General features: G+C 42.1%; 9 protein-coding genes across 9 annotated transcripts; 5 read left to right on the top strand and 4 right to left on the bottom strand.

Annotated features, from left to right (window-relative positions):
• Positions 1 to 864: 864 nt before the first annotated feature.
• On the bottom strand, positions 865 to 1,275 carry LOC143909056 (histone H2A-like). The gene has a single exon (XM_077426947.1). The coding sequence runs from the start codon at positions 1,270 to 1,272 to the stop codon at positions 898 to 900; it is 375 nt and encodes a 124-aa protein (XP_077283073.1). The 5' UTR covers positions 1,273 to 1,275; the 3' UTR covers positions 865 to 897.
• A 265-nt stretch (positions 1,276 to 1,540) lies between these two features.
• Positions 1,541 to 1,921, top strand: LOC143909480 (histone H2B-like). The gene has a single exon (XM_077427478.1). It carries the CDS (start codon positions 1,541 to 1,543, stop codon positions 1,919 to 1,921), a length of 381 nt encoding a protein of 126 aa, XP_077283604.1.
• Positions 1,922 to 4,332: 2,411 nt separating this feature from the next.
• LOC143909323 (histone H1-like) lies at positions 4,333 to 5,043 on the bottom strand. The gene has a single exon (XM_077427245.1). It carries the CDS (start codon positions 5,012 to 5,014, stop codon positions 4,349 to 4,351), a length of 666 nt encoding a protein of 221 aa, XP_077283371.1. The 5' UTR covers positions 5,015 to 5,043; the 3' UTR covers positions 4,333 to 4,348.
• Positions 5,044 to 13,598: 8,555 nt separating this feature from the next.
• LOC143909331 (histone H4) lies at positions 13,599 to 13,988 on the top strand. The gene has a single exon (XM_077427253.1). It carries the CDS (start codon positions 13,658 to 13,660, stop codon positions 13,967 to 13,969), a length of 312 nt encoding a protein of 103 aa, XP_077283379.1. The 5' UTR covers positions 13,599 to 13,657; the 3' UTR covers positions 13,970 to 13,988.
• Positions 13,989 to 15,452: 1,464 nt separating this feature from the next.
• LOC143909330 (histone H4) lies at positions 15,453 to 15,825 on the top strand. Its single transcript, XM_077427252.1, has one exon. It carries the CDS (start codon positions 15,514 to 15,516, stop codon positions 15,823 to 15,825), a length of 312 nt encoding a protein of 103 aa, XP_077283378.1. The 5' UTR covers positions 15,453 to 15,513.
• Positions 15,826 to 17,282: 1,457 nt separating this feature from the next.
• Positions 17,283 to 17,669, bottom strand: LOC143909327 (histone H2B-like). The gene has a single exon (XM_077427248.1). It carries the CDS (start codon positions 17,666 to 17,668, stop codon positions 17,288 to 17,290), a length of 381 nt encoding a protein of 126 aa, XP_077283374.1. The 5' UTR covers position 17,669; the 3' UTR covers positions 17,283 to 17,287.
• Positions 17,670 to 17,935: 266 nt separating this feature from the next.
• Positions 17,936 to 18,341, top strand: LOC143909328 (histone H2A-like). Its single transcript, XM_077427249.1, has one exon. It carries the CDS (start codon positions 17,936 to 17,938, stop codon positions 18,308 to 18,310), a length of 375 nt encoding a protein of 124 aa, XP_077283375.1. The 3' UTR covers positions 18,311 to 18,341.
• A 1,327-nt stretch (positions 18,342 to 19,668) lies between these two features.
• LOC143909324 (histone H3) lies at positions 19,669 to 20,080 on the bottom strand. Its single transcript, XM_077427246.1, has one exon. It carries the CDS (start codon positions 20,078 to 20,080, stop codon positions 19,670 to 19,672), a length of 411 nt encoding a protein of 136 aa, XP_077283372.1. The 3' UTR covers position 19,669.
• A 4,102-nt stretch (positions 20,081 to 24,182) lies between these two features.
• On the top strand, positions 24,183 to 24,517 carry LOC143909332 (histone H4). The gene has a single exon (XM_077427254.1). It carries the CDS (start codon positions 24,190 to 24,192, stop codon positions 24,499 to 24,501), a length of 312 nt encoding a protein of 103 aa, XP_077283380.1. The 5' UTR covers positions 24,183 to 24,189; the 3' UTR covers positions 24,502 to 24,517.
• The last annotated feature ends 881 nt before the right edge of the window (positions 24,518 to 25,398 follow it).

Raw genomic sequence — 25,398 nt, forward strand, 5'->3', positions numbered from 1 at the left:
TTCAATTTTTTATTTTATATATCGTATTATTTTCATTTTCATATTTTCATTATTGCGTATTCATTCTTTTCATATTGATTTTGTGAATTTAGTTGATAAATAAATATATACACGAATAATATTCGAATAGTTGATAAAATATTCGAATAACGAATGGCTGAAAAATCAGACGAACAATTCGAATACTCGAATATTCGATTGGGATCCCTACTAGACAGCATCAACCCTTCACTCTGGATGATTGGAATCCATCTGTTATCTGTTAACATCTGTTACCATCTGAATCCATCTGGACGATCTTTGCCTTCCGATATTTGCGTTTTCTGTCGTTTAACATTCTGTCTCGTCACGTAGACCCGAAGAATATATTCAACACGATTATTCTTCACGTGAAAAGATTTGCGACCAAATTTCATGTCCATACATACATATATAAGCAATGAACAATAATTGCAGTATCTGGTATGTAACTACATATTAAATTTACAATTTCAAATAATCGATTTAAGATACATACATAGTACATAGTACTATGGAATGTATTTGATCAGTTGAAACGCATCCCCAAATGTTAATTATTTTTCACCATTATTACCCGTGAACAAGTAAAGAAATTTATAGATAAAACAGCCCATTCAAGTTTAATTTTTTTATTTTATATTGTTATAAAATGTGCATTCTCAAGATGCAAACAATAATTTGGCATTATTGCAAATCGATTCAGCATATCTGTGTGGGCAATGATTTTTTAAAGCATTGCACCTAGAAAGTAAATTGAAATTGCAGTAGTGAAAATAAATAGACCGAATAGATATTTAAAAAAAAGTTGGTGGCCCTGAAAAGGGCCGTTGGATATGCGAATAGTCGGAAAGTCCGTTATCGATTGAAGTTCGTTGTCTATGCCTTCTTTTCGGTCTTCTTGGGCAACAAGACGGCTTGGATGTTGGGCAGGACGCCTCCTTGAGCGATGGTCACTCCAGAGAGCAATTTGTTCAATTCTTCGTCGTTGCGGATGGCCAGTTGGAGATGGCGGGGAATGATTCTGGTCTTCTTGTTGTCGCGAGCGGCGTTTCCGGCCAACTCGAGGACTTCAGCGGCCAAATATTCCATGACGGCGGCCAAGTAGACGGGGGCTCCGGCTCCCACGCGCTCCGCGTAATTGCCTTTCCTCAGCAGACGATGGATCCTGCCCACGGGGAACTGCAGACCAGCTCGGCTGGAGCGCGACTTTGCCTTTCCCTTCACCTTGCCTCCTTTACCACGGCCGGACATGACGAGTTGGAGTTGTGTGTAGCGACGGAGTGAAAGCGAGCACGGTGCGGGCTGGCGCACGGTGCGAGAGACGGCGAGCGAATGACAAAAATTTGTTTCGACCTGTATTTATGAACACGACCACGACGTTCATGCGGTTGCGCAAACAGACACATCTGCCGTCGACGCGGAGGGGTGAAGTAACCAGAAGGAAATTTTAGCAGTTTGAAATTCATTCTGAAGCGTTCACTCGTGTCGACAGCGTCCCTTTGGATCACTGCGATACACGATGCCACCGAAGGGGAGTGGAAAAGCCGCGAAGAAATCTGGAGGCAAGGCCCAGAAGAATATCTCCAAGGGGGATGGAAAGAAGAAGAACAAGCGCAGGAGGAAGGAGAGTTACGCCATCTACATCTACAAGGTGTTGAAGCAGGTGCACCCCGACACCGGCATCTCGTCGAAGGCGATGAGCATCATGAACAGCTTCGTCAACGACATCTTCGAGCGCATCGCAGCCGAGGCTTCTCGTCTCGCCCACTACAACAAGCGCTCCACCATCACTTCTCGCGAAATCCAGACTGCAGTCCGTCTCCTGCTTCCAGGAGAGTTGGCCAAGCACGCCGTCTCTGAAGGCACCAAAGCTGTCACCAAGTACACCAGCTCCAAGTAGACGCCAACATTCTAACGTTGAAGAACATCAAAAGGCCCTTTTCAGGGCCACCAATACTCTTTACAAACAAAAATTTGGTTTAAAATGAACAATTTCATCATTTGCACATTGATATTTTTTACTGTAATTATTGGTGTAAAATAGCGATATTATTAATCCCAACTACCTACTTTTTTATTTGTTATTGTACTTCATTTTTTCACACCTGCTATTTTTTTTTAATTATAATGCCTACTCAGCTTAGTGCGTTTTTATAAAGCTTTTTCATTTTTAAGTAGTTTCACAATCGCTTCTCACAATCCTACCTTTTTTTTCTACACAAGTGGTGTTATCTTTTTCTACCTGACTAATGTATATATTGTGGTCAACTCGATAATTCAATTGAATAATAAACCACTGCAATTATTTAAATGTACTTCAGTTTCAGAGGTCCCCTTGCGAATCATCAATTCCGTTTCTATACGGCTCGTCGTCCTGGTACTATATACATAAAAAAATGGTTAATTATTTGAATTGAATAAAATACATATTATTTGGCTGTAATAAATAATAATTAATCAACAAATTAGAAATTTTCGAGAGTTCATTTAATGAGAATTTGTAAAAACCATGCCCATCACAGTTTCTTTTTTTCATATTCAGGAAGTTACATCTAAATTCTTATAATACTAATATTTGAATCCTTTTTATTAAGTTAAAAAGACAAATAAAAGTTTGCGAAACAAACTAATGCCCCCAGTAAATGCATATAAATATGTATAGCATGTACAAATTCCATATCATATCATTACAGATGACGAAATGCTACTAATAACGTGAGTCTTTATCGATTTACATCTGTATATATTATATGAAGCGCTATTTATTGCAATGATTTCAGACGAAACCGATTCAATTACACTGTTCGACACGAAAAATGGTTCAGAGACGAGATATGACTTTTCTTATAGATCTATAAATATGTTGATCGGCTCGAGATTCGGAGATATGTGTTTTTTTTAAATCGCGCATTTTTTCTTTATCTTAGTGTTGTTCGGTCGATGTCTCAAAATCTGTCAATTTCCTGTTCAAAATGAATATTGCAATCTATAGTCGAGTATTTTATCTTTCAATTGTAGTACTTTTCAGCTTTCAAATCTCTCTAAGTAGTCATCCAGTTCAAATCAAAAGTCAAAAGTACGTATTTTTTCCCACTTAACCATTTCAGCCAATCAACATTTTTTATTACCAGATTCGTGTTCACTGGCCATAAATCTATAAGAAAAGTCTTATCTCGTCTCTGAACCAAAAAAAAAGTCGTCATTTGTCGAACAGTGTTATTAAACAGTCTGGTCGCCCTGAAAAGGTTCATTTTGTAATTGAAGCAGAGAAATGTAATATTAAAATTTCTCTGAATTGAAGCCTGTTAATACACTGATATGCGTCCGGTTTGTTTCGGTGTCCGTTTAGTGTATATAAAAATTAATTTAACTACAAATTAAAAGTAGTTTAATTTTCATTCTTTGCATATATAGATTATTATATGATTATATTTCAACATATCTATGCTGACACATATGTCAGCATACGATGCAAAAGAAATGGTTCAATGGGTATTCTAATTCCACTCCAAAAACTGACATAACACTGAATTACCGCCAAATATGTACCAGCTCTTAGGTTAAGTGCAGTTGTTTTTCGCACAGAAAATGGTTCTCTACTGCTAATTTATTAGAAAAACCATGCTTGTTTTAAAGACTAATGGAGCAGTTTATTGTGTTTACAAAAACATCCGCCCTATACATTGATGTATTATACATCAATGGCCCTATATTAATAATTATGCACTTATTTCGTTTTTTAAATATCCTTTAAAGTTACATCCGGCGACACTTTTGGTTTTTAGCGATAGATTTTATGAACATTTAATATTTAATATAGTACATATGTATTTACATCATTATTATAAGATAATTTAATGAAAAAAATAATTTAAAACGGAAATTGTGTGATACCATTGTAAAAGTAATGGTTCTAATAAAACCGAAATTGTTTTAATCTAAATATGTATGTACATGAAACTGTTACTATTTCGGCGTAATTATATAATAAATCATAACATTTTTTAACTTTTCAGTTCGCGTTGAGAATGATTTTTTTTAATTAAAAAAAAATTTACTTGATTTGATTTAATTACCCCCCGTTACCACGCTGCAAAATCCAAGAATACTAATTTAACTGCGCAGCAGTGGAAGTCATATAAAGTCAAATATCATTATAACAAAGATATTTTGCATTTATTGCTTATTTATAATACCTTGTCATTGACTTAGCTCTTTGATGATTGTCAAAATATTAACCAAGTTTATGTAAAGAGGTTGGTAGCCCTGAAAAGGGCTTTTTAGATTGAGTTTTACGTCAATTGGCGTTGGTCGTAGTAATGCGAGATTACTTCTTAGCGGCCGTCCTCTTGATGGCCTTGCTCTTGGCGGCGATTCCGGCCTTCTTGGGTTTGGGCGCTTTGGGCTTCTTTGTCGGGGGCTTCGTGGTGGTCTTGGCCTTAGTGGGGGTTTTAGACTTGGCGGCCTTCTTAGCCGGAGAAGCGGCGGCAGTCGTTTTCTTGGCAGCGGCTTTCTTGGGCTTGGCTGCTGCGGCTGTAGTTTTCTTAGCTGCGGCGGGTTTGCGCTTCTGCACGCGTCCGGCTGCCTTGGCGGGGCTCTTAGCGGCGGCTGCGACTTTCTTGGGGGCGGCTTTGGTCTTCTTAGCGGCGGGGGCGCCCTTCGCTTTGGCCTCCAGTTTGAAACTTCCAGCAGCGCCTTTGCCTTTGGTGCGAACCAGAGCGCCAGAGTCGACCGCGCCCTTCAGGTACTTTCTGATGAAGGGAGCCAGCTTGTCCGTGTCCACCTTGTAATTGGCCGAGATGAACTTCTTGATGGCCTGGAGTGAGGATCCACCCCTTTCCTTGAGATCCGAGATAGCGTTGTTGACCATTTCCGAGGTCTTGGGATGAGTGGGCTTCTTCTGAGGCTTCTTGGCGGCGGCTGCGGCTTTGGACTTCTTGGCCGGAGTCACCGGGGCGGGAGAGGCTGCGACTGGAGATGCGGTGTCTGCCATTTTAGTTGTTTCCAGTTTGAGGATTGAAGACAGAGTTTGAGAGCGAGCGTTTCGAGCTGAGACGCGAGTGAATTTCGTCGTTGCACGATCCGGGCATTGAGCGCTCGACGGAGCTCGCCGAAATTACGCGATCGCCCTGTTCAGATTCTTCATCAAATCGTTCTCATTTCTACTTCGCTTCGTCCCAAAATTGCCAATTTTCTAAAAAACTGTTTAATTTAATCAGCATATATAAAGCGGTATTCATAAACGTGGATTTCATCTTCCTGAATATTAATACTGCAACGGGAAACATATTTTTATGCGCAATTAGTGACCGTTTCAATTTGGGAATGCAATCTATTCGTTACGGGAAGTGTCATTAAAAGTGAAATAAAAACCTAATTAATAAACTTACAATCTATGTCACTATTTCATTAAATTCTCAAATACTCAATCAACCATTTCAAAAAGATTTCAACAATGCAAGTATTCAAATAACGTATTAGGACATCATTGAAACGACCAATCGTAACACACGGAACAGTTACATCGGTCTTTAATACTTGACGCTTATTGTTTTCATTATTTATTGAAATATCTTTATATGGAAATTATCTTTAAAATTTATTTATCACTGTTATAGAATGTTTAAATTTATTCAATTTAATTTTCTTTTTATTAGACTTTAAGTAGGTTTTCTGACAACGTTCGCCAGTATGATGAATGTATTCAACGTCACATGTTCCCGGCTAAAGAAGAACGAAAACATTGCTTATTAACTTAAATATCAATACATAGAAATCCAAACAATATTTGATTAAAAATATATAAAAAGAATCACTGAACATTTCAATTTTTTATTGATTTTTGTTTGTTTATATAAACATTTGCAATTGATATTCTTAGTAAATTATTATGAATATTCATATATATTCATGTGTTAAGTTCATTATATATGCAATTAGATTGAAATATTATTTTTTCTATAATTATATAATAACATTCCATTGAAAATCTAAATAACAGTTTAAATATATATGTACTTTTTAAATAAGATGTAACGTACGCCCCCGCAGCCGAAGGAGTGGGGGGGAAACTACCCCCGCCCTCGGATGCTGGGGAGTGGGAGAAAGTACCGCTACTTTCTCAGCTATAAAAGAAGCGCCCTTTCCTTCGGAAGTCGAGTCGGACCACAGCTTTCTCTGAGAACTGTCGTTTCCTTTAGACTCCCATCTCTGCTGGTCTTTCCCTGTTCAGTCAAAGCCACCCACTTCACCCCACGTTACACTGGTGTCAGAAGTGTTTGACCTGAGCCGCAAAAGGAATACACCACGCAAAGATGCCCCCAAAAAGGAGACAGGCATCTCCTCACCAGTTGGACGATCCATCACGTGTGGAACGTCTGGAGGAGCAGATGGCGCGACTCGTCGCGCTTCTCGAGAGGGACACCACAACACGCACGCCAGCGATTCCGGCAAGCCCTTCAACGAGGGTCCCAGCGGTTCCGGCGAGCACACTGAGTCCCTCGTCATCAGTATGCAGAAACGACGCTACTCCACGACCTGTCACCGACCCCATGCTAGGAAGCACCATCCACAAGCAACCGACCGAGCTTCCTGTTTTCGACGGAACGGGCGACGTAGAACGATTCATCCGCGAATTTGAAATCGTGTCACGAGCCCTACGCTGCGAACCGACGGCAAACTCACTCATTCTCGCTCTACGAGGTCAAGCGAGAATATTCCTCATCGACGAAGTACCGAAAGAAGCGTACGAAGCGTACGAGGAGCTGAGGGAGAGGCTGGTGAAGCGCTTCAAATCTTCGCCACACCCGTACGACGCATTCCGTGACCTAATTTCCCCGTCGATCCGCAACAACGACGACATAGAAGCTCGGTTCGCGGACATCCGTCGAAAAAGGATGGAGGCCTTTCCAGAGCCTATCCCGTTGGACGTCCTGGACAAGATACTCCTCATATTGTCGTTTCACGACGAGGATATCCGCGCTGCCGTCTTCACCGCAGATCCGAAGACCCCACTGCAGGAGCTGTTACGGCTCGCAAAACACGCGAGGGATGCGAAACGGCTGAGGAGTCAAGGGAGGGGGGCGGCCAACAGACCAGCCCAAGACCACCAGCCTCACTTCAATACCGCAGCTCGAAACGCCAGCAGACCTCCCTGGCAAGCGGAGGGCCGTAACGGCAACAGACCGCCCTGGCAAGGGCAAAGGAACTGCCGAAACTGCGGAAGCCCACAATGTCGCGGGCGGAACTGTCCGAAGGTACGGGCAGTCGAGAACGCCTCCGACGAGGAAGAGGTGCGATCCCAGTCGGGAAAAGAATAATGGTCAGTTCCACACGGGCAGGACTGATCATCGAAAATGAAGAAAAGCCCGTCCCAGTGTTAGGGAGCGTCGGCGACTCACCTTTCGTATTGGACACCGAAGGCGAGATCGGAGGAGTACCATGTAGGGTACTGTTGGATACCGGGGCAAGCGTCTCCGTTATCTCCAGCAAACTGTTCGCCAAAATTCCCCGCGAACATAGAAAAAGGGTGAACGACAAAAGGGAAAGAATACGAGTCGCAGACGGTCGACACGTAGCGATCTACGTATGGGCCGAGACTACGTTGGCAATTAAAGGCACACAAGCGAGATGGAAATTTGCCGTCACTGATTTCTCCTCAGAGGTCATCATGGGGATGGATCTCCTGCGCCACCTCAATACGATCGTCGAACTGGGAGGAACCACGACAAGGGTCACTTTCCGGAACGAAATTGCGCCCCATCGACCAGTAAGTTCAGTCCATTCGTGTCAGGAAATAAAAAGACACGAACTGAACGGAAAGCGACAAGACGACCTGCCCCGCCAACTGGACGCTGCTATCATCGACCTACCACCTGGAAAACGGTCGACGATCGTCAACTCCCTCCTCCAGCATCGACAAGCCTTCGCCCAAAGCGAACGGGACTTAAGCCAAGTCCATAAAGGGAGCCATCGAATAAATAGCGGCGACGCCGCCCCCATCAAACAGGCCCATCGCAGAATACCGCTGCACAAGAAGACAGAGGTACGGTCCCTCATCAACGACTTGCTGACAAGACAAATCATCGAACCAGCAGCCGGTCCCTGGGCCTCCCCCATCGTATTGGTCACGAAAAAGACCGGCGAGTTGCGCCTCTGCGTTGACTATCGTCGGTTAAACGCCGTGACAACGAAAGATTCGTTCCCGATGCCACGAATGGACGACGTTCTGGACAGACTCGCGGGTGCCAAATTTTTCTCGACGTTGGACCTGCAGAGTGGTTTTTGGCAAGTCCCAGTCGAAGAGAAAGACCGACCAAAAACCGCCTTTACCACTGAATTTGGTCTGTTCCAATTCCGTGTCATGCCTTTCGGCCTCTGCAACGCGCCTGCCACATTCTCCCGGCTAATGGAAGACATTCTCGGCGACCTGACCGGATCAACCTTGGTATATCTCGACGACATCATCATATATAGTCCGACCCCAGAGGCCCACTTGGAACACATCCAGACGGTCCTCAAACGCCTACTTGCGGTCGGACTCAAAATAAATACGCGGAAGTGCCAGCTGTTTAGGAATGAGGTCTGCTTCCTTGGCCATAAAATCAGCTCCCACGGCGTCTGCACGGATCCAGAGAAGACAAAAGCCGTGAGAGAGTGGCCCACCCCCAAATCGAAGGCACAACTCCGCAGCTTCTTAGGCCTCTGCACCTATTACCGGAGGTTTGTGCAAGGGTTTGCGCAAACGGCGAAACCACTGCATCGTCTCACGGAGGAGAAAACAGTCTTCACGTGGGACCAAGACTGTGAGCATGCCTTCAATGCCCTCAAAAACGCTCTGACAAATGCGGAAACAATGGCATTCCCCCGACCCGAGGGAATCTATATTCTGGACGCGGATGCCAGTCAACATGCCATCGGAGCCGTGCTCTCCCAAGTTCAAGACGGCGAGGAGAAGGTGATCGGGTACTATAGTCGCACCTTGAAGGCACCGGAACGGAACTACTGCGTCACCCGGAAAGAGCTGCTCGCCATCGTCGACGCAGTAGAGCACTTCCACCACTACCTGTACGGAAGCCCCTTCACACTCCGAACCGATCACGCCGCACTGACGTGGCTCCGCAGCTTCAGAAAACCTGAAGGTCAATGGGCCCGCTGGTTGCAACGACTGGGACAGTACCACATGGACGTACAGCATCGAGCAGGGAAGAAACACGGCAACGCCGACGCCCTCTCTAGACGTCCATGTGACCCAGACTGCCCGAAATGCGCGAAAATAGAGAGTGAGCAAATAGCACCCGAAGCTAAACTCGTCACTCTAGGGAACCCACAAAGTCCCCAGGCCACCGACTCCACAATCTCACGCTTCATCGCCTGGAAAGAGTCCGGGAGACGACCACTGTGGGAAGAAGTTTCGGCAGAAGAACCCGAAGTTCGGATTCTATGGGCCCAGTGGGACGCACTAACTGTCGACCAGGGTCAGCTCTTCCGGCGATGGGAAAGCCCAAACGGCGAGCGTCAGATCCTGCAATTGGTCATTCCCGAGAGCCACACAAATGAAATCCTATGGGAGATGCACAGTTCCCCGACTGGCGGACACTTCGGCGTCAATAAAACGCTAAAGAATGTCCGCCGCCGATACTACTGGCCAACATGCCGCCCCGACGTTATAAAATGGTGCGAAAAATGCCCCAGGTGTGCAGCGCAAAACGGACCACATACGAGGAACAGGGCGGCCATGCGGCAATACGTGTCAGGGGCACCGATGGACCGAATGGCGATCGACATATTGGGACCACTACCGGTTACCAATAGGGGGAACCGTTACGTGCTAGTGGCCGCTGATTACTTCACAAAGTGGCCAGAAGCCATTCCCTTACCGGACCAAGAGGCGGAAACGGTAGCGGAAGCCCTAGTAACCCATGTCTTCGCCAAACTGGGCACACCTCGAGAACTGCACTCCGATCAAGGCCGTAATTTTGAAGCCCGAGTCTTTGCCGAAACGCTGGATAAATTGGGCATCTGCAAAACTCGGACGACCCCTTACCACCCTCAGTCGGACGGGATGATCGAGAGGTTAAACCGCACTCTACTTGGATACCTCCGGAAATTCCTGTCCTACTACGACGAGGAGGCAGAACGAGACTGGGACACGATGCTGTCCCCGTTCCTCATGGCTTACCGCTCAACCCCACACGACGCGACAGGAGAGTCGCCAGCCCTGATGATGTTCGGCAGGGAAATGCGCCTTCCGCCCCAACTTATTTACGGCGGACCCCCGGACAGTATACCCGAGCAATCAGCCCACAAATACGTCCAAAATCTCATAGAAGGGATGGCGGAAACGCACAAATTCGCTCGGAAACACCTCCAGAAGACGCATAAAAGAATGAAAGCGGCTTACGACGGGAGGATCTGGGAACCACGATACGAAGAGGGCGATCGCGTTTGGTTGCACAACCCAGCCAAGAAGCCCGGTCGCACCCTTAAACTCCAGCCCCCTTGGGAAGGTCCGTTCCGGATTATTAAGAGGATCAGCGACGTGGTCTATCGGATCCGCCGGGAAACAGGGAACTCCCGGTATCTGGTGGTGCACGTCAACAGATTAGCGCGATACCTCGCAACACCGGATCCGATCTAAAATTAAAACCCCGTATTGTATTTCCTTGTATTTGTTTATTTATTGTATTTCCTTGTATTTGTTTGTATATGCTTTTGTACATTAATAAATCGCTCGAGACGACCGATCCTGAAGGAGAGGGCAGTGTAACGTACGCCCCCGCAGCCGAAGGAGTGGGGGGGAAACTACCCCCGCCCTCGGATGCTGGGGAGTGGGAGAAAGTACCGCTACTTTCTCAGCTATAAAAGAAGCGCCCTTTCCTTCGGAAGTCGAGTCGGACCACAGCTTTCTCTGAGAACTGTCGTTTCCTTTAGACTCCCATCTCTGCTGGTCTTTCCCTGTTCAGTCAAAGCCACCCACTTCACCCCACGTTACAAAGATATATACATATTCAGTATAGTAAATAATTATACAAATAAATCAATTAAAATATTGAGGCTACAATTATAAATCTAAATTACATAATGTTTATTATGGGAGACATGTTTATAAATTATATATGTATATTATATGATTATAGTTGAATTTAAAGTACAATATACATGTGTATATTGTACTTGAAATTCAAATTGAATTTAATGTGATTCAAGCATGTATATGTATGAGTTGACGATTACTTGTCGATACATTTTTAAAAGATCAAAAAAATTTTATATTTCATAAAAGTAAATTTTTTCGCATATATACAGTAATAAAAATAACAAAATGTGATAATTCAAATTGAATTTAATTTGAATGGTAAAATTGTAAGCATTAGAAGTTGTTTTAAAACAAAAAAAAAATGGCGCACGATCACGAAATGAAATGATCAGGTGTTGTAAACCATTGGAGTCGAGGCTTAAAATTTTCACATGTTAGAATTCTTAAATAAATTTTACTATTTAATGTACGTCAATATTTACGTAATTTTCCTTCGATATTCCGTAACAAGCGATTTCGCGCACGTCACTAAAATTTTGATCATGGCACATCTGGCTCCCAAAAACTTCATGAATCGTAAGTACGGTTGTGTAATATTGTACTTACGATAATTCAAGTGCCAGATATTCCGTATTGGTGATTTATGTGTCAACGATTGTTGTGCGTGCAATCGCAATTTCCGCAATAATCCGTTTACTCACCAAAAGTGGTATGCACTTTTATTTGTAGTTTCGAGGCTATTTAAGTTTCCTTCGAAATTTAGAATGTTCAGTAGTTGGAATCATCCTTGATAAAAAAAAAATAGTTTTCTTTTACCCAATAATCTTTTTTTTTTTTTAAAGAAAGGTTTACTCAGTTTCTCGAAAGGCTGTTGACCATTGCCTCAAAGCTTTACCTTACTTTATTTAACCGTTGGAAGTTATAGTTTAATACCAAGTAGCATATGAAATAAAATGAAGAACATACACCAGAAATGGCAGTTTACTCTTGTTCAATTTTTCTTCTACTATTTTTTTTTTATATGTGATTGCTCTTCACAAAAAAATCTAGAATGAATTTTGAATTCATTTGTAAATAAAAAACCAACAAGTTCGATAAACCCGAATTGGGATTTTTTCCTCTTAGAAATGCCAAAATTGCTGTGAATTTTTTCATACGACTGAATGTATCAAGTCAAAAATTTATATTTGTATTATTTATGTAGTAATTAGATTATTACGCACATTGCGATCGTCCAAAAGACAACTTTTGCCATAAAAATCGTGAATATGGAATATTTGGCTCTCAAGTTCTCGTTGATAGTTATCGTTGGTATGATGGACTTTTCGGCTGCCTGATTTTTCGTTATAGAGATTTAAGTGACTTTTGGGCGAGCGCTTTGTGGGCAATAATCATCGAACCTAATTTACATAGAGTCGATAATCTTTTGGTTACAACTCGTTAGCTGAAAGAAGTATTTTTCTTTAAATCGATATTTTATTTAAGGAATATTGACCTTTTGAATTATTTCCTCGTCATATTTAATGTTTGTAATTTTAATAGTGATATTGAGTAATATTAAAAAACAAATTGAACATCCGGTGGCCTGAATGTGGAATTCCCTATATTAGCGCTTAAATAAAAACGTTATTAAAGCCGTTCAATAGTATAGAATTTTGTTTTTGACACTTCTTATACATATTCCTTAAATTCATTGATAAATAAATTTATGGATTGGTCACATATGATTTTTTTTATAAAATGTGAGTATAACCATATTTATGTTTATTACATCGTCTTATTTTCTATTTATTATTTGTAAAAAGTAAACGGCGGAACGGTCACTTTTATTTTGCAAGCTTAGTCCGTCTACCTGAAGGGTTGGACTTTTTTTTTTATTTGAATAATGCTATTTATAATCATTTTGTATTTAAAAATTAATTTATTATGGAAAACTATATACCAGTTGTCTATTTATTATACATATATGTATATAAATATAATTTTGTTCAATAAATTTATGTTTTGTTTGAAAGGATGACATTTCACAACAGCAATTTAGCAAATATAGGCTTACTAGAAAAATTACGAAAAGGAATGGCTCAACAAATATCGTACTTTCGCTTGGTAATAAATCGGTCAAATTAGCAATCGTATAATTCTCAATTGAATTAGAAATTATTAAATTTATCAGAATCTATTAATATTTTGTATTATTAAAATTGGGATATGTAAATAATATACGATTTTTTTTTTTTTTTGTTAAATATCAAAATACCACAAACGAAGAGTTTGCTTTTCAAAATGCACATTATAAACACGAAATGATTGAAGAAACAAACAAACGATTGGTATGTCCTTGTGCTCTTCACACCCAATACGACCCGATAGATGTAAATAAATTGAATTTAGTGCGTTGAAAAGATCGCACGGTGAAACGTGTACGGTGAAATAACCGGGAATATTTCAGCTCGCAACCAAACTTGGGTGTACTATCCCTGACCGTATTACTATAAATAAGGTCGTTTTACGATTTGGAACTCATTCGCCTGCTGCAGCCCGCCCCGAGTGGACGTGCTGTTTCTCGCTCTCGCTCGTCTAGCACTTTGCTGATTCAAGATGACCGGTCGCGGAAAGGGAGGAAAGGGATTGGGAAAAGGGGGCGCTAAGCGTCACAGGAAGGTGTTGCGAGACAACATCCAGGGCATCACCAAACCTGCCATCAGACGTCTCGCTCGTCGTGGAGGAGTCAAGCGTATCTCGGGTCTGATCTACGAGGAGACCAGAGGCGTCCTCAAGGTGTTCCTGGAAAACGTGATCAGGGATGCCGTCACCTACACCGAGCACGCCAAGCGCAAGACCGTCACTGCCATGGACGTGGTCTACGCTCTCAAGAGACAAGGACGCACCCTCTACGGATTCGGTGGTTAAACAAACAAATCAATTGACATCGACAACAACAACAAAGGCCCTTTTCAGGGCCACCAAACCATTTACAAAGTTTTCGGTTCTAGACTTTCATCTGAGCTACATATGTATATATTTGACGTTTGTATAACGGATACACAATTACGATATATAATTACAAAATTTATTATTTTAACTACTGCCTTGCGTACGTTTAAAATGTAGGCAATATTTGTTTCACCTATACTTTTGAGAACGAACAGCTTTTCAGGGCTACCAAACGTTAATAAACGAATCGGTTTCGTTTTAAATCACATTACAATAAACAAATGTAAGTCGATGAAAACTCACGCTATCAGTAGCATTTCTTGATATGAAATTGAATTTGACTATGCTATATGTGCATTTGCTGAGGGCATTAGTTTGTTTCGCACACTGATTTTGCATATTAATCAATAAAAAAAGAATTAAAATATACCATGTGCGATATTAACACGTCAACAGTATTAGAATAATTTAGGTGTTGTAACGTACGCCCCCGCAGCCGAAGGAGTGGGGGGGAAACTACCCCCGCCCTCGGATGCTGGGGAGTGGGAGAAAGTACCGCTACTTTCTCAGCTATAAAAGAAGCGCCCTTTCCTTCGGAAGGAGAGTCATTATAAACGTCATTATAAACGACCAACCAGTCAACTGGACCACGTCTACCCGCTACCTGGGGGTAATAATCGACCGCAAATTAACCTGGAGACCCCACATCACTAACGCGGTGCGCAGAGCTAGGGCAGTTGCGTCAAAGCTTTACCCACTATGCAAACCCAACAGCAAGCTCTCGCTTAAAAACAAGTGCTTGCTGTATAAATCTATCATCCGCCCACAAATCACGTACGCGAGCCCCGTGTGGGCTCACACTACCATCTCCAACACATCCATACTCAAACTACAGACAGTTCAAAACAAATTCTTGCGTGCCGCGGGCAACTACGACTGGTACACAAGAAACACTATAATTCACAATGACCTAAACATTGACCACCTTGACAAACACGTACACAAACTTGCCGTGAACTACTTCAAGTCTCTCGGCAAGATAGACAACCCTCTGATAAATTCCCTCAGTGAGACCAAACTCACGATCAATCAAAGGCCCATCGACATCTTGAAGATGGGTATAGGCTAAACTAGGATAGATAGAATTAATCTGTAAATATATATTATGACAACAGTAACCATAAGTTAAGTTAACCAAACCACTAACATAATACTATAGCCTCTAAATATAAAACTAACCATACTAACCGTAACAGTATCCCATAGTTAATGCACTAACCTATGCTTAGTGTTCTAGCCATCCAAATCAGCAATGCGAGCAGCCGCCAGCCCGCACCACAACATCACCGCGAATCGGATCCCAGATAATTCGCTAGATCGATAGGCATGGAGTAAACTCCATGGAACTATCTATAAAATATTACCCACTACTACTTCAAAACTCGCTCGATTGCTGCAGCTCGCCACGCGTGGACGTGCTGTTTCTCGCTCTCGTTCGACGAACACTTGGCTGATTCAAGATGACTGGTCGCGGAAAGGGAGGAAAGGGGTTGGGAAAAGGGGGCGCTAAGCGTCATAGGAAGGTGTTGCGAGACAACATTCAGGGCATCACCAAACCTGCCATCAGACGTCTCGCTCGTCGTGGAGGAGTCAAGCGTATCTCGGGTCTGATCTACGAGGAGACCAGAGGCGTCCTGAAGGTGTTCCTGGAAAACGTGATCAGGGATGCCGTCACCTACACCGAGCACGCCAAGCGCAAGACCGTCACTGCCATGGACGTGGTCTACGCCCTCAAGAGACAAGGACGCACCCTCTACGGATTCGGCGGTTAAACTAATTAATCGACGTCGACAACAAAATAGGCCCCTTTTCAGGGCCACCAAATCATTTTAAAACATCGGTTTCCTTTGATTTATGATCCACTTTATAACTGTCTATTTTTTAAAACGAATGCTGGGTGGAATGAATTATTTCTAATTTATTATCATTAAGCCAATTAGGAGTACTCTGAATATTAAAAATATGGAAGAGGCTTGTAAATCGTGTACGCGAAATTATTTTTTTTCAATTACAAAATTAGTGTGCATTGATTGGAGAAAGAAAGCATATAGTATCTAATTCCCGAAAGGAATAGGAAAGTTATAAATGAGAATCGTGATTTCGTCGTTTGTTTTATTCCTCGGAGAATGTACATATTTGTACGTCTAGTGGCCTGTGTGCACTCTGTAAAATATCGGAATTCGGATCAACATAATTAATAATTTAAAATTAAATTCATATTGTAAATTTATTATTTTGTTTTTGTCGGCCGATCGTGCGAACGGTCCCTTTCCACGATATACGATTCTAAGGGGAGAAAGAAACATTTACATGCTCGCAGGCAATAGACAATTATTATAATTACTATACGATTCGATTAGATTACTACCTTCTATATTCCGTACAATTGGCCATCATTACTAACCTATTGATAATAAACACGAATTCTGTGACGTTTTAGATCTTAAAATTAAATGCCCCGAATCGTTTTCGTCTACAATAATATACATTTCCTAAAACGACATTGAAAACACTTTCATCATTAGATGAAAGTATGCTTTATTATTATATTTCGCATAACAATGAGACCTGATTATTTAAGCATATTGGTGGCCCTGAAAAGGGCCTTTTGATGTTTTTTGAACGTAAGGACGTTGTCGTCTACTTAGTGACGGCTTTGGTGCCTTCCAAGATTAATTATTATTACAGCCACATGAATATTTATTTTATTAATTTCAATTAATTAAACATTTTTCATGTATGCCTAGTACCAAGCCGGCGAGACGTACAGAAACGGAATTGATGTTTCGCAGGGGACCCCTGAAATTGAAGTACGAAAAAATGCAGTGCAAAGTATAGGCAACAATACTTGCGGTGGTTTATTATTCAGTTGAATCACGTTGATCACAATATATGAATTAGTTAGGTAGAAAAACTGCAAAAAAGCGTTGTATGCCAAGAAAAAGATAACAGCACTTTTATGTAGCAAAAAAAGGTAGAATTATGAGAAGCGGTCATAAAACTACTTAAAAATAAAAGCTTTCAAAAAATAGCAGGTAGTTGGGACTGCTAATCGCTAGTTGATAATCCATTAGAATGAAAGGATTATTTACACCATCAAGTGCAGTGCTGTAAAAAAAAAACACCAATATGCAAATGAAGAAATTGCTCATTTTAAAACCAAATTTTGATTTAGAAAGAATATTGGTGGCCCTGAAAAGGGCCTTTTTAACGATGGTGCTGAAGCGTCATTGTTTATTTGGAGCTGGTGTACTTGGTGACGGCTTTGGTGCCTTCAGAGACGGCGTGCTTGGCCAACTCTCCTGGAAGCAGGAGACGGACTGCGGTCTGGATCTCGCGAGAGGTGATGGTGGAGCGCTTGTTGTAGTGGGCGAGACGAGAAGCCTCGGCGGCGATGCGCTCGAAGATATCGTTGACGAAGCTATTCATGATGCTCATCGCCTTCGACGAGATGCCGGTGTCGGGGTGCACCTGCTTCAACACCTTGTAGATGTAGATGGCGTAACTCTCCTTCCTCCTGCGCTTGTTCTTCTTCTTTCCATCCCCCTTCGAGATGTTCTTCTGGGCTTTGCCGCCAGATTTCTTGGCGGCCTTTCCACTAGTCTTGGGCGGCATCGTGTATCGCAGTGATCCAAAGGGACGCTGCCAATACGAGAGAACGCTTCAGAATGAGCTTCAAACTGCAAAATTTTCGTTATCGTTACTTCGCCCCTCCGCGTCGACGGCAGATGTCTGTATTGCACAAACGCGTGTACGTTGCGGTCGTGTTGATAAATACACGCGGATCCAAATTTTTGTCATTCGCTCGCCGTCTCTCGCACCGTGCGCTAGTCCGCACCGTGCTCGCTTTCACTCCGTCGCTACACACAACTCCAACTCGTCATGTCCGGCCGTGGTAAAGGAGGCAAGGTGAAGGGAAAGGCAAAGTCGCGCTCCAGCCGAGCTGGTCTGCAGTTCCCCGTGGGCAGGATCCATCGTCTGCTGAGGAAAGGCAATTACGCGGAGCGCGTGGGAGCCGGAGCCCCCGTCTACTTGGCCGCCGTCATGGAATATTTGGCCGCTGAAGTCCTCGAGTTGGCCGGAAACGCCGCTCGCGACAACAAGAAGACCAGAATCATCCCCCGCCATCTCCAACTGGCCATCCGCAACGACGAAGAATTGAACAAATTGCTCTCCGGAGTGACCATCGCTCAAGGAGGCGTTCTGCCCAACATCCAAGCCGTCTTGTTACCCAAGAAGACCGAAAAGAAGGCATAAGCGACACACAAGTCTGTTTTCCCACAATCAAACGGCCCTTTTCAGGGCCACCAATATTTTTAAACGTCTGTTCGGTCATGACAATATTTTCGTTACTGCAATTCAAAAATTGTCGTATTAATTTCGAAATGGATGGGATTATTTGTTAAAATCGTCAAATGTCCAAATGGATACTGATACAATAAAAATTTAAAATTAGTCAATCCGATCTTACATATACCATATATCAATATATAGTAAGATCACATATCCCTTTTACCCGTTCATTATAGAAATAATTTCGAAGAAATGGTGCTTAGGAAACGAGTTACGTGGTTCGTTACAGGAACCATACAACTGGTATCATATTTTACTAAAATCCCAATACCTCGGATCTTATCTTGATCACAACCATTTTTTTGTAATTCATTAAAATAATTTAATGAATTTTTAATGCAGTTGTGGCCGGTTCAAAAATTGCATAAATGGTTATTATTTAACATCTTTTCAATAATCACAGGCTCAACGCTTAGAGATATATGAATACCACTCTTCAAATAATTTAGAAAATATAAAAAGTAATTTAGAACCTTATGCTATACTGGCAACTGTCATCGCAGTTTGTCTGTCTAAAGTGTTCAAGCATAGTGTTAATTTAAATTTCACGTTTTTCCGATTGTCTTTATTTTCCTAATTTTTACAAGTCTCTTTATTAGCTTCTTTTAAATTATCATGATTTGTAATACTTTCATCTTAATTCTAAATTATATGTAAATAGGTTGTATTTAAAATGAAATAATAAAATAAAATGAAAAAATAGACGCTAAAAAGCGAAACCAAGCTGAGGCTTGTAATAAAACGAAGAGCTATGGAATCGAAGTTGTAAATAAAAATTCACCGACTCTTTAAGATGTTCTATAATTAATAGTACATGCCAACTATTAGTCTCCAATTTTGTTGAACTAAAATCCACTAATAAATTTATATTTAATAAAAATCACGAACTTCCACGAGACGCACATATGAAAAACACGAATTCGGATGTTACTGTGAAAACTAATTCCAACGGCGCTTACTTCATTAAATTGATTTGAATGCGAAATTCATACACTATGAACGTACATACTGATTTATTTATTATTTCATACGTTGATGATCAAACCCTACCCGGCTAACAACATACGTATGCACATACGCATTTTATGTGATGAAGGTGCAGGCCGTGACACAGAATCTAGTTTTTAATATAGATTTTGTATGGCCGTTCAGATTAGAAAATCGCGACTGAACTAAATTTGTAAATTATGATAAATAAATCCGAAATATAATTTTTGTGGCCCTGAAAAGGGCCGTTTTGTTTAATAGTAGGTCAGTAGATATTTAGGCGCGTTCTCCGCGGATACGTCTGGCCAATTGAATGTCCTTGGGCATGATGGTGACGCGCTTGGCGTGGATTGCGCACAAGTTGGTATCTTCAAAGAGACCGACGAGGTAAGCCTCGCTAGCTTCCTGGAGAGCCATAACAGCAGAGCTCTGGAAACGCAAGTCGGTCTTGAAGTCTTGGGCGATCTCACGAACCAGGCGCTGGAAAGGCAGTTTGCGGATGAGCAGTTCAGTGCTCTTCTGGTAGCGACGGATCTCTCGGAGCGCGACTGTTCCGGGACGATAACGATGGGGCTTCTTCACTCCTCCGGTGGCGGGCGCACTCTTGCGAGCGGCTTTCGTGGCCAGTTGTTTGCGGGGAGCCTTTCCTCCAGTGGATTTACGGGCAGTCTGCTTGGTACGGGCCATTGTCAAGGGTGCTGAAGAACGTCTTATCCGAGCGAAAGACGAACGTCGAATGCGATCTCAGCCGCATTGCACAAATATTTATAGCATATGCGAGTGCTGTGATTGGTCAGTTTGGGCGGCAAACGCTACCACCTGGTGCGCTTTTACAGTAGCTCTCAAACTGAGAAGATACATGATGCAGAATTTATTTTGCATTCAATAATAAAATATATTTATATTTTAACATATGAACTTAATATAGTACCTGCTTAGATATTAAATATAAACATTTTATATCCTTGATGTTACAATTAAACTTTTTTTTTCGATTCGTATTAACCCTTTGAATGTTGAGCAACGCCGATTGGCGTTTTTCCAATGGGTCCATAAGCTTGAAATATACGGCGATAGGCTTTGTTTTTTGAGTATATAAAAAATAAATAAGAATACTTACCGCTAAAAGCCTTTCCAGGTAGTATTGAACATGGTTCGTGTAATCCGTGTCAATGTTTATAAAGACTGGCTTAGACCGGAATTTCTCAATTTATAACTATAGCAGAATTTCTCGATGGAAATCCCTAACTACTGAGTATTTTAGATTGTGCCTTGGCACATATGTGGATTGTGAGCATTACATTTTAACAAAAATTAAGAAGATGCAACTAGTTTTGGAACAACACATTCATCAATAGACTTCTTTTGTTTATTTTATATTGTTGCAAGATATATTAGAGAGTCTAAACACACCTTTACAAATCTCGAAATCATCGGCGATAGTTATTTTGAGTGGTGATTTTGGGTTTTTATACCTGCTTTCAGTGGTGTCACCTTAATGGTTTCCGGAAACCCGTTAGAAATTTAAAAAGTCATATAATTTTTTCAAAAATTATACAAATCTTGAAAATTGTTTTGAACAGTTACAAATTCGAAAAGGTCCCAGTCGATTACATACAGATAAAGAGAAAAGACCTTTTTTGAAATATATTGTAACGTTACATAGAGAGACGCCCCGTAGACCGGTGACGTCATGGTGACGCCGACCAATGGTGGAGTCGGGCGTTGCGGCCAATGGCTGCACCCGACTCCTTGACCAATGACTATACATGTTTACGTGTCATAACGTGTATGCGCTGAGCGCTGAATATTTATAAGTATGGTGCGCTCTCGAACGGTGGCATTTCCTCGGCCCCACGCTATTCAACCTTTACACACACGACATACCCACTCCAACACATAGGTACACAAACATCGCACAGTACGCCGACGACACGGCCATCTTAGCGAGCTCCGTCGGCCCCAAGGGAGTCTCGCTCGCCCTCCAGAAGTACTCGGACCAACTGGTAGCGTGGTACGATAAATGGCTGATGAAAATCAACCCGGATAAAAGTCAGGCAATATTCTTCTCCAGACGTAAAAAACGGTGCAAACCAGCCAAGCCAGTCATTATAAACGACAAACCAGTCAACTGGACCACGTCTACCCGCTACCTGGGGGTAATAATCGACCGCAAATTAACCTGGAGACCCCTCATCACTAACGCGGTGCGTAAAGCTAGGGCAGTTGCGTCAAAGCTTTACCCACTATGCAAACCAAACAGCAAGCTCTCGCTTAAAAACAAGTGCTTGCTGTATAAATCCATCATCCGCCCACAAATCACGTACGCGAGCCCCGTGTGGGCTCACACTACCATCTCCAACAGATCCATACTCAGACTACAGACAATTCAAAACAAATTCTTGCGTGCCACGGGCAACTACGACTGGTACACAAGAAACACTATAATTCACAATGACCTAAGCATTGACTACCTCGACAAACACGTACACAAACTTGCCGTGAACTACTTCAAGTCTCTCGGCAAAATAGACAATCCCCTGATCAATTCCCTCAGTGTGACCAAACTCACGTCCAATCAAAGACCCATCGACATTCTGAAGATGGGTATAGGCTAAAATAGCATCCATTTAACTAACTAGACTCAACCACCTCCAAACGGTCCATACCCGTTAACCACCCACTAACACACTAACCCCGACAGTATCCCACAGATGTTGCACTAATTTTGCTTAGTGTTCCAGATCGACAAACACTCCACAAGCGAGCAGCCGCCAGCCCGCACCACAAACATCACCGAGAGTCCGATCCCATACAACACGTTCGATAGATAGGTTAAGGGAGTGTCACTTCCCTATAAACTATCGATAAAACGCAGCCACAAACAACGGTGGCATTCAGATCCTGACCTCCACCGGACGAGCAGCAATAAAGAGTTGGAACCTGCCTGCGTGTTTTCTTGTACCTCGACCTGACTCCACTTACCTCTGAATACTCTTCAATATGTATATATATATATATATATATATATATATATATATATATATATATATATATATATATATATATATATATATATATATATATATATATATATATATATATATAATAATTTGTATAAAAAAATTTGGAAACTCGTTGTAACAAAATTGGGGTGACACCACTGCCTGCTTTCTATTGGATTTCTAAATAATTCAAGATGCAAATGTTGGCGAAATTTTCAGCATGGCGGGCTTTCAACAGAAAAGACGTCAGCACCCAAAGGGTTAAGCGTCCCGATTCCAATTACACTGAGCAACAAAAAATCACGTTTTTGAGTTACCAGAGCGGAGACTAGCCAATCTTTACTAAGTTTGACCCACTAAATTCGAATATGATATTGATTTTTGTTGGTGGGTGATTGTTTACGAGATATGAGCGTTTAAAAAGATCCGCGATTTTTACAGTTTTTTGGCATTTGCGGTCTTTAACTCAAAATTTAGGATTGTTAGGCTCAAAGTGAGTATTGGAATCAATACTCAGATAATTTTCCTATTTATTGTTATATTTCATTGCTTAAAAATACGTTATCGTTTCATGCTTTCGTTGTGTATATGGTTGTAGCGCGTAATATTTGGGTGCAAGCGAGATGGCATGTAGCCAACCGCTGTACTCTGTGAGGTGGATTACAATTGCATTTAAATTGCAATTACCGCTTGAGTTAGTACGTTTAGATAAAAAAAATATTGAGATAGAAAACCAATCCTTATAAACGTGGTGAAATAAAAAATTTGCCAAATAAATGAAAAATAGCACGGAAAAAAAATCCGTAAAAAAAATATATTTTTGACTTTTAAAATTCGCTACACAATTAATTAGAAATATTTTAAAGCAATGAAATATAACAATTAATAGGAAAAATATCTGACTATTGATTCCAATACTCACTTTGAGCGTAACATTCCTAAATTTTGAGTTAAAGACCGCAACATTCAAAAAACTGTAAAAATCGCGGATTTTTTTAAACGCTCATATGTCGTAAACGATCACCCACCAACAAAAATCAATATCATATTCGAATTCAGTGGGTCAAAATTAGTAAAGATTGGCTAGTCTCTGCTCTGGTATTATTTTTTGTTGCTCAGTGTTATTATTCACCATCGTATTGGCGGTATTGATTTGAATACCTATTGTTGATTAAACCGCGAAAAAGGGCAATGTTTGAAATCTATCGGAATAATGTAGGATATAATTATCTATGTAAATAGCTAAAATTATATAAATAAATAATACACATATCTTGTTCGACCATGAGCGAAATGAAATATATAAGAGGTTTGTAAAAACAAAATCTACATTCAACATCACCGAGAGTCCGATCCCATATAACACGTTAGATAGATAGGTCAAGGGAGTGTCACTACCCTAGAAAACTATCGATAAAACGTAGCCACAAAGAAGAAAATCTACATATGTTTCTAAATAATAAATTAATTAGTTAAAAAAATTCGACCACGTTGAGAAGCACTGAACGTGTTTGAAAACTAGTGAAATCCCGATTGATTTTTTTTTATCTTATAATTTTGATTAATTCACATATAAAATGTAATAAATATTACTATTCCTCGTCGCAAGTTTCTGTTGGCATCGTATGCATTTATGTACATATTGGGAAAATTGGTGATAATGAGTCACTGCCGCCGAAAGTATAAATACGGGCGTTTTCTTGTTGAGACTCATTCGCTCGCCAGAGTTCGTCCTGTTCGGACGTCTGTCTAGCTCTCACTCTCGTTCGACCGACACTTCACTGATTCAAGATGACTGGTCGCGGAAAGGGAGGAAAGGGGTTGGGAAAAGGAGGCGCTAAACGTCACAGGAAGGTGTTGCGAGACAACATCCAGGGCATCACCAAACCCGCCATCAGACGTCTCGCCCGCCGTGGAGGAGTCAAGCGTATCTCGGGTCTGATCTACGAAGAGACCCGAGGCGTTCTCAAGGTGTTCCTAGAAAACGTGATCAGGGATGCCGTCACCTACACCGAGCACGCCAAGCGCAAAACCGTCACTGCCATGGACGTGGTCTACGCTCTCAAGAGACAAGGTCGCACCCTCTACGGATTCGGCGGTTAAACAAATAAATGAATTGACATCGTAAACAAAAAAAAGGCCCTTTTCAGGGCCACCAAACCATTGTAACGTACGCCCCCGCAGCCGAAGGAGTGGGGGGAAACTACCCCCGCCCTCGGATGCTGGGGAGTGGGAGAAAGTACCGCTACTTTCTCAGCTATAAAAGAAGCGCCCTTTCCTTCGGAAGTCGAGTCGGACCACAGCTTTCTCTGAGAACTGTCGTTTCCTTTAGACTCCCATCTCTGCTGGTCTTTCCCTGTTCAGTCAAAGCCACCCACTTCACCCCACGTTACACTGGTGTCAGAAGTGTTTGACCTGAGCCGCAAAAGGAATACACCACGCAAAGATGCCCCCAAAAAGGAGACAGGCATCTCCTCACCAGTTGGACGATCCATCACGTGTGGAACGTCTGGAGGAGCAGATGGCGCGACTCGTCGCGCTTCTCGAGAGGGACACCACAACACGCACGCCAGCGATTCCGGCAAGCCCTTCAACGAGGGTCCCAGCGGTTCCGGCGAGCACACTGAGTCCCTCGTCATCAGTATGCAGAAACGACGCTACTCCACGACCTGTCACCGACCCCATGCTAGGAAGCACCATCCACAAGCAACCGACCGAGCTTCCTGTTTTCGACGGAACGGGCGACGTAGAACGATTCATCCGCGAATTTGAAATCGTGTCACGAGCCCTACGCTGCGAACCGACGGCAAACTCACTCATTCTCGCTCTACGAGGTCAAGCGAGAATATTCCTCATCGACGAAGTACCGAAAGAAGCGTACGAAGCGTACGAGGAGCTGAGGGAGAGGCTGGTGAAGCGCTTCAAATCTTCGCCACACCCGTACGACGCATTCCGTGACCTAATTTCCCCGTCGATCCGCAACAACGACGACATAGAAGC

Source organism: Arctopsyche grandis, chromosome 3 (genome assembly GCF_051622035.1).
Source record: "Arctopsyche grandis isolate Sample6627 chromosome 3, ASM5162203v2, whole genome shotgun sequence".
In the NCBI taxonomy this organism is placed as follows: Eukaryota; Metazoa; Arthropoda; class Insecta; order Trichoptera; family Hydropsychidae; genus Arctopsyche; species Arctopsyche grandis.

Coding starts and splice junctions, on each gene's coding strand:
- LOC143909328 (XM_077427249.1), top strand. CDS start 17,936: ATGTCCGGCCGTGGTAAAGGAGGCAAGGTGAAGGGAAAGGCAAAGTCG.
- LOC143909331 (XM_077427253.1), top strand. CDS start 13,658: ATGACCGGTCGCGGAAAGGGAGGAAAGGGATTGGGAAAAGGGGGCGCT.
- LOC143909323 (XM_077427245.1), bottom strand. CDS start 5,014: ATGGCAGACACCGCATCTCCAGTCGCAGCCTCTCCCGCCCCGGTGACT.
- LOC143909324 (XM_077427246.1), bottom strand. CDS start 20,080: ATGGCCCGTACCAAGCAGACTGCCCGTAAATCCACTGGAGGAAAGGCT.
- LOC143909056 (XM_077426947.1), bottom strand. CDS start 1,272: ATGTCCGGCCGTGGTAAAGGAGGCAAGGTGAAGGGAAAGGCAAAGTCG.
- LOC143909327 (XM_077427248.1), bottom strand. CDS start 17,668: ATGCCGCCCAAGACTAGTGGAAAGGCCGCCAAGAAATCTGGCGGCAAA.
- LOC143909332 (XM_077427254.1), top strand. CDS start 24,190: ATGACTGGTCGCGGAAAGGGAGGAAAGGGGTTGGGAAAAGGAGGCGCT.
- LOC143909330 (XM_077427252.1), top strand. CDS start 15,514: ATGACTGGTCGCGGAAAGGGAGGAAAGGGGTTGGGAAAAGGGGGCGCT.
- LOC143909480 (XM_077427478.1), top strand. CDS start 1,541: ATGCCACCGAAGGGGAGTGGAAAAGCCGCGAAGAAATCTGGAGGCAAG.